At 44.2% G+C, this 13377-nt stretch overlaps 2 protein-coding genes across 2 annotated transcripts in view; one reads left to right on the forward strand and one right to left on the reverse strand.

The window, feature by feature from the left end:
• The window catches only part of LOC309564602 (protein FRA10AC1), a 97951-nt gene extending 96928 nt beyond the window's left edge, over window positions 1–1023 (forward strand). Inside the window, exons 13-14 of the mRNA XM_082269256.1 lie at window positions 246–336; window positions 938–1023. Of these exons, the coding sequence (XP_082125382.1) occupies window positions 246–336; window positions 938–980 (134 nt within the window). The 3' untranslated portion in view covers window positions 981–1023. The remainder of the gene's footprint in view (window positions 1–245; window positions 337–937) is intronic.
• A 3779-nt stretch (window positions 1024–4802) lies between these two features.
• Window positions 4803–13377, reverse strand: part of PDE6C (phosphodiesterase 6C) — a 130318-nt gene continuing 121743 nt past the window's right edge. The window contains exon 22 of the mRNA XM_082269252.1: window positions 4803–5039. Coding sequence (XP_082125378.1) covers window positions 4975–5039 — 65 coding nt within the window. The 3' untranslated portion in view covers window positions 4803–4974. The remainder of the gene's footprint in view (window positions 5040–13377) is intronic.

Genomic DNA, 13377 nt, shown 5'->3' on the forward strand with positions numbered 1-13377 from the left:
CATGGTGGTGTTGGTATATGGGACAGATGCACAATGTAGAATGCAGCTTGCTGTGTGTTTGTTCTCGGTTTTATGACAGACTTAGTCCCGAGCTCTCAGTTAGCTCATAGGTCATTGTCTGAAAGATTAAAGGATTCACTTCACTGCCAACAATGAAGCTTAAAATTTAACCAGGGTTGCTATGAATCTACTCTACTTGTACTTTTTGTTTATATATATATATATTTACACGCTTTGCCCTGCAGATACAGATAATGATAAGGAAGATGGTAATGATGAATCGGTCAATAGCGAATTCTGGAAAGGTCCACAACAAGAACCAGATGAAAAAACACGGTCAGTTTTAAATTATGAAGATACCAGCATTTTTTAAAATTGCCATTTCTAATTTGTAATCAGGGCTGGGAAATCCCAGGAGCCAGACTGATGATAATGCAACTGTTAGCTGACTATTCAAAACTAAGGTTATTCATATAGCTTAAAGTTGAATTTCCAAAGTCACCCAACTAGCCTTAAAACTGTTCCCTCCCTGTTCTAACACCTATTCTAACTAACCTGTGTAAGAGATACCTATTTTCAGGCCACTCTGGTCACGTAATCCCCTTTGTCAGCCAGCTGTAGCTGCAGGGGAAAGGGCAAAGCCTGGAGCAGTGACGTCACCAATGGGTTCAATGGCCCATCTGTTGTCGGCATTCCCTCCTCTCCCTTGCAGCCACGCTGGCTGACACAGAGAAGCCGGATCACGTGACTGGACCAGTGAGGCCTGAAAATAGGTAAGTATATACATCTTTCTTACATAGGTTAGTTAGCATAGTTGTTAAGAGCAGGAAGGAGCCCGTTTTAGGACTGTTTAGATGTAAACTGTAATTACACTTTAATTTCACACATTTATAAATAACTGAACTATTTAAAAATATATATTTATTTTCTCTTTCAGGGAAGAAGAGTTTGATGAATATTTTCAAGATATGTTTCTGTAAATTTCCTCCAAGAATTGTATTAAATTGTATTTTTTTTTTTTTTTTAATAATTGTCCACTTCTCTTTTTTGACAAAAGAAACAAAGGTCTATCACTGGGCAGCACAGTATGATTAGCACTTACGCCTGGCAGTACTAGGGTAATCGGTTCAAGTTCCAACAATGGTACAACCTGCCTGGAGTTTGCATGTTCTCCCTGTGCCTGCGTGGTTTCCTCTGGGTACTCTGGTTTCCTCGCATACTCTTAAAACATGATGGTAGGTAATTGGCTCCTGAGGACCAGGGCAAATGGCAGAACCAAGCTGTTCCACCAAGCTGTTCCACCACTCCGCTTGCATTCTGTAGACGGCACTAAAAAGTAAATGGTGCCCAATCGGATTGGTTACTTGTACATTACGCTGCCTTACTGCAATGCAGCACAAAGCTGAGATTTGAACTGTAGCTGGGTAAGCCCAAAAAGAGGAGAAAAATAAGTTTACTACAAGTCGCACTGAGAACCTTTTCAGGTCTGCTGCAGCCTGAGTTGTATTTTCAGTCAGTATGTGAGGGGAAGAAAGAAAATACAAAGACGTATATAAGGGTGTCAGGGAATGTAGACTTACTAATATGCATGTTACATGTCACACATGCTTCTACCAAGCTGTAATATGTAGGTTACTGTGTGACACAGACAACAAGCATCCACTTCAGGAGAACTTGAGGTTAATTCTTTTACATCTCGAAAGCTCAGTGAAAAGCCAAATCCAATATACAAAAAGCAGCTTATGTTTATGTAACTTGTCTGGCCCAGCTCCTCCATGGTCAGTATCTTCCAGGTGCAAAACTCAAATGCGGACATTTCTCCTCATTGGTGTAAAACCTGGTTATATTATATGTCAAAGGATGATAGGAATTTCACAGAATAAGCCTTTCCCAGAGTTGTAAAAAAAAAAGAGACAGATGAAAAGACTTTTCTAAATGCATTGCTTTTTCTTCACTATTGCAGTCATTGAGTAGCATAGTTTTTGTTTGTTAACCACACTTTAGGTGCGTCCGTAGAAGCAAACGCTGATCTGTGAATAGGGACCACACAGTCTCCCAATGTTTGAGGCATTGACAATGCAGACCACCCCAAAATGGCTCAAGTTGCATTTGCTGCAGTCTGTCTTTCTGACTGTATTAATAATGATGTTTCTGAGTTCCAGATCATTGCATGCCGCTGGGGATGTGATTGTGTTGTAGCAACTTGATATATATAGGGAACAATAACTAGCATTTAATATATTTTTATAAGACCTTTAGTAGTTCTCTGGTCAGCGCATACACTTTATTTCATAACATTATCATTGTAATAGTAATACAAACAAAATTTATTTTTGACAATCCAATATATGCTTACTTGAAAAATCTCCTTGCATGTTGTGAGTGCTGTCTGTCTGCTGGCCATCTCTTTCCACATCTTCCTGGATTCCCTGCAGGCTTTTTAGCTTCTCCTCTGCTGTTTACTTTTAATTTGTAAGGACTAGATATCCCATGGTACCTAGCTGCCTGCATTAGTCCCTGTACCGATGACTCCTCCTTGTCCACTCATCAGCACCTCTGTAGTTTAAAAGGCAGATTCTCTGCATTTTTTGACACAGCAGTGCCTTCTTATAGGGCATAGTGAATACTTGTCACAGAATTAGAAGAAAGCAGTAAATGTATGGGGGTCTACACAAAGTAAGTTTAAATATTCCAAGATATTTCAGATTAGTCAGAGTAGGCTAGAAATGATTGAAATACAATTTAAAAACTATAAACTATGATTTTACATTTTTACTATAGATACCCTTAACTGCTGCTTTTGCTTTCCACAATATTCCTTTCTTGCCTTTACAGTAAGTGCACAAACATTTCACATTGATGTTTTTATAGAAGGTCTCTTTATTTTATATAGAATAAACCTACAGTAGCTAATCTTCTATCATTTGCCTGGCTTCTGTAAAGTGCCTCTGATTGGACCTAATTTTAAAGAAAGGCAATTAGGCAAATGTTAGCTTCTCTTTCCTGAAAATATATATTAAAATAATAGAGAACACAAGCAGGGCAATGGAGTTAGCAGAATCACAATATTACCATTTACTGCAAATGACACGCTTCCATGTAGAAAAAGAAAACTATATCCAGCCTGGAATCGACCAAGGAAAAGGCAGCAAACGAACTGGTATCAATGCAGACTGTAGTCAACCATACAGCAGCAGTAGTATATGCAAAGCTGGAGAGAGCATCAGTTAGCCACTAGGGCTGCTTAAAGGGGTTGGGCCCCCTAAAACGCATTAAAAAAGTTTGACAAAGGGGAGGGGGCCCCTGAAACATGTTGCGGCCCACCCATATCCCAAATAGCATTCTAGTTTTGACAGCTGGCTATCCCCACTTGAGGCCGTAGATGCCACTGGTTTGCCTGTCTCCCCGACTCCTTCCAGCATATAACACCACCACTGCTGTATGATAGACCACTGTCTGCATTGATGCAATTAGTTTGCTGCCTTTTCCTTGGTTCATCCCAGGCTAGATGTAGAGCTTTTTTTTTTTTTTTTTTTTACAAGTGTGCTATTTTCAATAAATGGTATTCTGTTTGTGTTTTCTTTTCTACCATGTGAGTGGATTCTTCCCAGATCAGTTGCAGATTTTTTTTTTTTTTAGGGAATTTACACTGTTTATCCCAATCCCTACTGGAATTGCCATTGGAAAGCTTTACACATGGACTTTTGGACATTTAATGTACTGTAAGGAGCATTAGACCCCGTTCACACTGGGGTGACCTGTCAGACGACCTGGTCGCCTGACAAGTCGCCGCGGGTCGCCTGCCATAGAGCAGCACAGGACCCGTTCTAATAGGAGCAACACAAGTCGCTCCAACTTAGAAAAAGGGTCCGGAGCTTCTTTGGAGCGACCTGCATTGACTTCAATGATACGAAGTCCGTGCCGGCCGCTCCGAGGTCGCGGTGCGAGCTGCGCACCGCGACTTCACAGGTCGCCCGGCAAAGTCGGGTCGCCCCAGTTTTAACGGGGTCTAATGTAAGCGGTGCACACAGAGTGGGCACACCTATATATATTAGAAAGGATAGCTGGAATATAGTTGTAGCCATTTTGCCTTCATATTCCTTTTCTTTAGTCAAACCTAGTGTGAGATTGATTCCTGAGGACCAGGGCAAATGGCAGAACCTACCGGTTTCTCTATTCTGCTTTCATTCTGAAGTCAGCAGTAGAAGGTAAACTTTACCAACCTAAATGGTTATTGTGTACAACACCTTCACGTTCGTGCAGTGGCCTAGTAGCCATGACCTCCCATATTGTTGGTTTATTTCAGTAGATGTTTGTTAGTACCATGAAAGGTAGTTTCCAAGAGATGCTTTTTTGTTCAAAAGCCCCTTAAAGCTCTTGCAATTAAAGTGCAAATAAACAGCTATTAGCATGCTTTCCTTGCATGTCTAAGGATCCATTAACCCTGCTTCATTTTGTGCAGTATGTTTGAGATACAATTGTACAGGAGTTACAGTTCATCTCTATGGAAGGTGTCTTTTGCATGAAACTGCAGAGATGTGAATGCAGCCGAAGGTTCAAGGTCTAAAACCCCTCTTGAGACACTATCTGCATAGGGTTTCTATGTTTCCTTCAATACCAAAAACATTACCAATATTTTAATTGAAACCCTTATGAAATAGACCATAGAACATGCATAATAAACTGGTGTTTTGGGCTGCATTTGGCACATTTGCAGCAGCTTCTAACATGTTTACCTTTTTATCTTCGGATGTTAACATTTTTTACCAAGAATTTGCAATTCAAGCAGATCATATTACTTCCATTGACCAGCAAATGTGTTTATAGCCAAGTTTTTATTAGCATTGACATCCAATTGATCATATTTACTCTTTGCCACTATGCTCTATTCTAATTCCTTTTGTTTGGTGTCAGGATAGTGTTCCATATCTTCAGACTTCAACCATTTTCCTCCTGGATTGCTCATTTATGTTTCTACAAAACTGTACATGTTTTTGATTTGTTTGGTTCTCCAGCCTCTCCATTAACCTTTTCATGGTCTAGTAGAGAAAACACAAGAGGAATGTTAGAAAGAAGAAATACGGGCTGCATTTATTTATTTATTTATGAGCTTGATCTCTGTTCTTAGAAGTTTTAGTAATTCTCTCAGCGCCTTCTGCATTTTTTGTTTAGACTAATCAAATATTTATTCACTGTACAGCCAAAATTTTGTGGACACATGACCAATCACGCCTATAGTATGTGATAGAGCTACAGCTACAATACTCTCCATCCCCTCAAGCGGCTATAACAGCCTCCACACTTCTGAAAATACTTCACAGATTTTGGAGTGTGCCTATGACAGTTTCTGCATATTCAGCCAAAAGAGCATTTTGGGGTCAGGTTTGGATGTTAAATGAAAACACCTGGCTCACAATTGATGGTGCTCCATTTCATTCCAAAAAAGGGATGAGGTGAGTGCTCTGTGCAGGACACACTAGTTCCTCAACACCAAGCTCATTAACCATGTATTTATGGACCTTTGTGCACAGTCATGCTGGAACAGAAAAGTCTTCCCCAAACTGTTGCCACAGTGTTGGAAGCACAAAATAGTCTAAAATGTCTTTAAATGCTTTAGGCTCAACTGTAACCCACTCAAAGTCACATATGTGTCTGTTACTAGTTTTTACTGTGAACTGGGGAAAAAAAAAAGCACCTGAAATCAATTTTTTTTATTGAGTTATGCTAAGGTATCTGGAGTTTGTGAAATGCTCAAAGGCATGCAGGCATATTACATAACTTGGGTCCTTGTATATCAAAGGAAATGTCCATTAGAAGTGAACTTTCTCTAGCGCTCATTGACAGACGTAGTCCTCGGTGATACACCACCTTCGGGTTATGTTGCCTCCACAGGAGCAGGACTAGACAGGAAATTAAAAAGCTCTGGCCACACCCTAGGGGCAGTCCCAGAGGGTATATCCTCTCTCTCTCTGCCTCAGCAAATCAGTTATTTTCTGTCTAGTTAGGAGTAAGGACCTAGATACCTTGCTGGGATCTTAGGTCCTGGCAAGAATTTTTTCTTAAAGGATTTTTTAGACAGCTTTTTTTCTCCAGTGTTCCTGTGAGATCTTCAAGCAAGAAAGCTGAACTGGGCGACGGGCTGGATGTTGAGATCCGGTGGTCACCCCAGTTCAGCCTACGAGCGCGTGCAGGCCATAGCTCCGCGCTGGGTTGGCCGCGACAAAGTCCCATTAAAGGACTGACCCCGCGAGTTAAACGTCTCGCTGAAACGCCAAAGACCACAAAGACCATGAGTCACGGCGTCCGTATCGGTCGACAGCCCTCCCGCCCCGGTGGAGAGGGGTACTGTCAGGAGTTGGTGCCCGCCTGGTTCCGGTATGGTGAGTAGTATGTTCCCCCTTTTCCCCTGACGGGTCTTGTGGAGAACGCGGGCCCCTCTCTGTATGGTAAGATAGAGTCCCTCTCTATCCTATAACATGACACAGATCCTCCTACTTTGAGTGTGATTTTATGTGCAAAAAGCCAGGAGGCTTGGTTTGGGAGCTAACAATCTAATTGTATACATGTTAAAAAGATGTAATCTGTGGCATTCTGGGAATCTTACGGTGATAAGAATAAGCTACCTACCAGTCAGAAGCCACGGACATGTAGACTGCCTTCCTAATCAGATCTCCAGCTATTAGCAGGCCTCCCGAATGGCCATGCGGTCCGCCAGGGCCGGTACCGCCAACCACGCCATATCCCCATGCAGAGAGAGTGTTGTGTGCCCTGCAGCACACCGCTATTCAGTACAGGCCGCCGCCATTTTTTTTTTTTGCTGGATCGCACGAGCCGCCATTTTGGCGTAGCCTCGTGTCTCCAGCATGGGGGCGGCCATGTTTGAGGTGATCCAAACACCTCGTGGAGCTTGGGGAGGCGCCGGAAGGCGTGCAGAGGGGCGGAGCCACCTCCTTTCTTCCTGGGCAGCCAGCCAAAAGACTTCCTGTTTGTCAAGACAGCGCTGTAACCTGTTGCAGTTAAACTCTGAGCATCAAGTGGTGAGCCTGGGGGTCTATCTCTCTCTCTCTCTCGATCGATAGGGATCCCTAGCAGGTAACACTAAGGGGCTTTTTGTGGCGCTGGGGGTCTGAAAAAAAAAAAAAAAAGTTTTTTTTATTTTTGAATTATATTATCCAGGAAGTGACTGGAATTATCATGGACCCTGCCACACATATTCCCCCACCTGTTTCCCTCGAGGGGGCCACGGGACCCGCCGGTGCACAGAGTGTAGAGTCATTTACAGCAATTTTGGAGTCTATGGTGGCTCGGGTGGAGGCGGCCTGTCAGGGACGGGGGTCAAGGAAGCGACCCCCGCCTACCCCTATACTATCTGACACCTCTGACTCAGATTCAGAGATGGTCACTGCAGTTGCAGGTTCCTCTGCAAGGGCTGTTATCCCAGGTAAAGCCCCCTCAGACAGTGAGGAGGACGCTTCTTCTCCTGCTATAATTCAGGAAGAAGCATTGGTGGACGCACTAGTTGTGGCAGTGCAGGAAACCTTAAAACTTGAGGCTTTACCGGCAGAGGCAACTGAAACAGAGATTCCTTTTGGTACTAATAAGCCCATCAAAACGGTGAAGGTTTTTCCTGTACCCAAATGTTTCGGTAATCAGATTAAAGGAGAATGGGAGCATTCTAAACGTACCTTTACTATTTCCAAGCGTATTGCTAGACGCTATCCGTTTGAGGAATCCATCATTAAGAAATGGACGGTACCACCAGTGGTGGATCCACCTATTTCCAGGCTGAATAAAGCCACGGTTATCCCAGTGGAGGAAACTTCGTCCTTTAAGGATCCGGTGGATCGAAAGATGGAAGCAGAGTCCCGCACCATCTTCTCTCTGATAGGGTCAGCATTTAGACCAGTAATTGTTATTGGTCTAGTTTCCCAGACACTTACGGAATGGGCGAAAATGGTACGCCAAGACCTTAGGGGAAAAGATATTCCCCAGGAGACATCTGATTTGATGGAACAGATTATACAAGGGCTACAGTTTATCTGTGACGCAGCCTTGGACACTACTCCCTTATTAGGGCATGCATCTATGTCAGCGGTGATCCTCAGACGTGTGCTGTGGTTAAAATGCTGGTCAGCTGACCTAGGTTCCAAGAAGACCTTGACAAATCTCCCTTTTCAGGGGAATCGTCTATTTGGGGCCAACCTAGATGAAATCATTAAGGATGCTACTGGGGGCAAGAGCACTTTTTTGCCACAGGCTGCTAAAGCTAAGGGACCTCGCAACAAGCGAGGACCTTTCTTTACCGCCCATAAAGGGCGCCCGGCTGGTACTAGCGGGAAAGGCAAGACTCCTCCAGGAGGGTTCAAGAAGGGCTGGTCGGACAAGCAGAGGACCAACCCAGCCAAACCCGAAGCAAAGGAGTACACAGCCTGAAGGTGCGCCCCCACCCGGTTTCAGGGTGGGGGGACGTTTTCACCGGTATTCAGGACATTAGATCGAGCATCAACCACTACTACCGGTGCGATTCTTCCCTTCCAACATTTTAAGTACTACAGGAAGCGGTAGTTACCGTTCCCTGAATAGATCTTTTCCTTTACCTTTTCCTAAGATTAGTCCCTATACCTCACAGGAATCGGATCTGGTTGACCAGATAGGCCAAGTAGCCTCTAGTCGGGTGACTTCGGTCCCTGAGGTTCAACCAGAAAAGATCACCCTTCCTGATAACAATCAGGTATCTGATAAATGTGTGGGAACAGAAAACGACCAGACTTTCTCGGATGGTCGGGGCCAGATACCTCTAGGGACGCCTGGTTCAGATTCTATCAGCGCCAGTGGACCTAGAAATTCTAGGCTGGCCTCCTCAAGCCGGCCTGGCCGACTTGAACATGCTAGTCGCAAACGTTCCGTGGGAACTTCGTCTCAGGGAGTGTCTGTGGTCTCAAGGACCAATTTACCATCATGCTTTACAGTCTCTGGGTTTAATGGCTTGGCCATTGAGACCCAAGTACTGAAGGACAGAGGTTTGTCAGCTTCAGTCATTCCTACCCTTATTAAAGCAAGGAAAGCGACTTCCAGCAAGGTCTATTATCACACATGGAAGACTTATATTGCGTGGTGCGAATCTTTAGGATTTCCTCCACGTACCTATTCGGTGACTCGAATATTGGCCTTTTTGCAACAAGGGGTTGAGCAGAAGCTAGCCTTGAGCACCATCAAGGGTCAAGTTTCAGCATTAGCAATCTTCTTTCAGAAACCTTTAGCTACCAAGTCCTTGGTGCGGAATTTCATCCAGGGGGTGCGGCACCTGGCTCCTCCAGTCCGCGCGCCCTTACCGCCCTGGGATCTTAATTTGGTTTTGTCGGTTCTACAGAAACCTCCCTTTGAAAACATCAGGGAGATTCCCTTGCTTACTTTATCCCAGAAGGTGGCCTTCCTGGTGGCTATTACTTCTGCTCGCAGGGTGTCAGAACTGGCTGCATTATCATGCCAGTCCCCATACCTAGTGATTCATAGGGATAAGGTAGTACTTCATCCTAAGCCATCCTTTCTTCCTAAGGTGGTTTCAGATTTTCATCTGAATGAAGATATTGTACTACCTTCCTTGTGTCCTCAGCCCAAGCATCATCGGGAACATGCGTTGGATTCCTTGGATGTGGTTCGGGCAATCAGGGTATACCTGAAAGCTACGGAATCATTCCGTAAGACGAATTCACTTTTTGTGATCACGGATGGCCCCAGAAAGGGTTTGCCTGCATCTGCCGCGACCATTGCCAAATGGGTTAGACAGACGGTGGTACAGGCTTATTCTATTAAGGGTCAGAGTCCTCCGTTCCCTGTTAGGGCGCACTCCACTCGAGCGCTCAGTACTTCCTGGGCCTTTCGCCATCAGGCGTCAGTGGTCCAGGTATGTAAGGCGGCCACCTGGTCGTCGGTACATACCTTTACAAAATTCTATTGATGTGACGGCATCGGCGGATGCCTCATTTGGCCGCAAGGTTTTGCAGGCCGCAATTTGAGGAGACCGGTGGTCTACCTCGAGGGTTTTTTTCTGTTTGAAAAAAAAAAAAAAAAAAAATTTTTCTCTTTTTTGTTGAGTCTCATCATTAAGGATGAGCATTGTAAACTTCTAGTTGGCACCGGTTGGGCCTTCTAGATTGGGATTTGATTTCATTTTCCCACCCCTCAGTTGTGATACTGCTCTGGGACGTCCCGAAGGTGGTGTATCACCGAGGACTACGTCTGTCAATGAGCGCTAGAGAAAAATGGATTTTTGTAAGATCTTACCGTAAAATCCTTTTCTCTTAGCTCATTGACAGACGTAGTCCCCGCCCCTCTGTTTTTTGAGTTGGGTTGGGTTAAATCTCTAAAGACTGCTTTTTCACATAACTGATTTGCTGAGGCAGAGAGAGAGAGGATATACCCTCTGGGACTGCCCCTAGGGTGTGGCCAGAGCTTTTTAATTTCCTGTCTAGTCCTGCTCCTGTGGAGGCAACATAACCCGAAGGTGGTGTATCACCGAGGACTACGTCTGTCAATGAGCTAAGAGAAAAGGATTTTACGGTAAGATCTTACAAAAATCCATTTTTTGCTATACAGTAAACCCCCCTCCATTGCGGGGGTTACGTTCCGGACCCAGCCGCGAAAAGTGAAATTCCGCGAAATAGAAAAACCCTATTAAAATGCATTGTAGGCATGTTTTTTTACTGTCACTGTACGAGTAGAAGCATTTTAAGGTCTTTAAACACACTTTTAAAACAATAGAAACTCATTTAAACACATAAAAGATACTTAGAGACAGAGCAAGAGCTATGAAAAACACAAAAATCTTTCATTTTTAATGATTTATATAGTAAAATAACATTACAAAAAAAAACGTGAATTACCGGGACCGCAAAAACTGAACCGCGATGTAGCGGGGGATTACTGTAATGGAATATAATTGATACAAATATGATAGCACAAAGCTCTGAAAAGGATACATTGAGAACCGGATAATATGTCATAGAGCCTATTGTCTAGGTTTAAATGAACAGCAACAAAATTAAATGCAAAATTGTTATGTAGACTGTTTTTCTGTTTGTTTTCTACTTCACCCTTATTTAAGAAAAAAAAAAACACTGCACAACCTACTTTCTAAGCAATCATTCCCTTTCTGTATATTTGGTAGGTACTGAAATGTATATGTTCTGTCTCTGGTGGCCTGACACTTCATCTGAGGCCTTTCTGGGAGATAAATTAAACCCAGTTTATGGACTATACCTGCTGCCTTTTAACTCTGTGGAAATAATAGGCATTTAAGTAACATCATTCATTGGCCTAAGTTAATAAAGTGACTCTGTTGCTGGGTACTTGGTCCTATCTGAGCACCATAGTTCTTCCCTATGTCTGTAATTCTACTTGTAGTGGCAGGCAGATGAAACCACAGCAAGTGGTGGAGGATGCAGGCATTTGAAACACCTGAAAGCTTCGGATATGGAAGTTTCTGCTGTAGGCAATTGTTTTTGAAGAAAAAGAAGTGAATGCCATATGGGGAAAACTCTTCTGGAGACAATAGCCCTTGAAGAGAGGGATGTTTATTATAAACTTCAGGGAGAGTTGGTCAATAAAGAATATCACTTAAAATCCAAACTTTCAACCTTAACTAATGGCTTACAAAACTCAGCTACTGGAACTCTGTTCTGAGTTTTGTATTGCATTAGCCAGACCACCAGGGAAAGGAGTACATGGACAACCTGCTAGCCCTCAGACTTTAACTTTTTTGTAAATGCCTACATTGACATTTACAGAAAGCTGGGTAAATTGATTCCTATTAGTAAACCATGATCACTGTGTGGCACTGTTTATCATTGTTCTGCTCTGCCAGAAATTGGTCAATTGAGGTCAAAGTGACCTGGTCAGCTTGACTGTGCCACATTAAAAGACGACTAGTGTGTTAAAATAACATTATGGGCCTTTCAAATTAGCTTTTGCATCAATATTGTATATAGATTTATCTCCACTGTCTGGACATGATACACACTGCGAGAGTCTACCTCTCAGCTCCTGTCTCTTTTAGTTAATCTGGTTCCTTTTTTGTGCTCCCAAGGGTTCCCACAGGAGATTCTTTGCATGTCATTTAAGCCTGTGGACCAAATAATGGGATTTCTCCCTTTCCTGTTAAACGCACACTACCTGATCTATTAGTGCTTTGTAGGCCTAAAGCATCAGCCACTTGTTATTGAGTCTGTCAAGCTCTTATTGACCAGTTTTTGTGGGCCAGGTATCTGGATATAAGCCATAGTTCAAGACTAAAGATCCAGTGTCCTGTACTCTTAAGGAACAGATTTTACTGGTAAGTCAAAAATCCCATTTTCTCTTTCGTTCGACGGACATAGCTCCATATCCTCTTTGACCCTTGGGATATGCTGCTCTCCATAGGAGTAGGACACTAGGCAGAAAAAAGTTTGACTACGCCCATAGGGTAGTCCCAGGGGGTATACTCCCACTTCCTGCTCTAGCTTTTCAGTTTTTTTTTCTGCTGAGTCAGGAATAAGGACCTAGTTCCTTGCTGGAATCTCTGGTCCTAGCATTTTTTCCTTTTTTAAACTACATTTTTTTTTTCTTTTATTATTTTCTGTTCCTGTGAGAACTACAATCCAGTTCCTGTGAGAACTACAATCAACTGCCGGACTGGGCGACAGACTGGATATCCTAGATCCTTACGGTCTTCCCAATCAGGCCTCAGCTCCGCGCTAGGTTAGCTACGACATAGTCACAGCATACCTCTGGCCCACAGCACCCCCCATTCCAAGATGGGGATGTGGTCTGCCCGGAGTGGTGCCCACCCGGTTCCATGGTGTGGCAAGTAGTGTCCCCCCTCTCCCTTTGTGGTCCCTTGGGGTTGACGTGGGCCCCTCCCTGGGATGGTCGGACCCCTGGGTTCCCTTCCATTCCCCCAGCCCCTCTAACAGTCACAATGGGTCTTTTGGCTCCAACCTACCCCCACCTTCTGCCCTCCCCCTCCCTGGGTGAGGTAGGTGCTGGCTTTGCCACTTGCTCCAGTGGGGGGGGGGGGGGTGGATGTGGTTGTCGCTGTCTGGGCTGCCCAGATCGCACATGGGGGTCTTCCTTGAGGTTAGTGACTGAGGCAGGGATGTCCTTTGGGCTCCCTGCGGCAGTTATTGGGCTGGGGGGACCGGATGTTTCACCATCCGCAGATCCGCGCCTCATGTGGTAGGATGAGGCCGAAAATTTAGACTACGGCTTTGCGGCCTACTCACGGCTGTCCAAGTGCCTGACCAAGCTGTCAGAGCTGATGATATAGCGGACGGTACTTCTGACAGATACACGCTTCACTCGACCCGATTGAGCCAAAAATTGAGGCCGTAGCTTTGCGGC

This window comes from Pelophylax lessonae, assembly GCF_965119305.1.
Source record: "Pelophylax lessonae genome assembly, chromosome: 9".
Classification (NCBI taxonomy): Eukaryota; Metazoa; Chordata; class Amphibia; order Anura; family Ranidae; genus Pelophylax; species Pelophylax lessonae.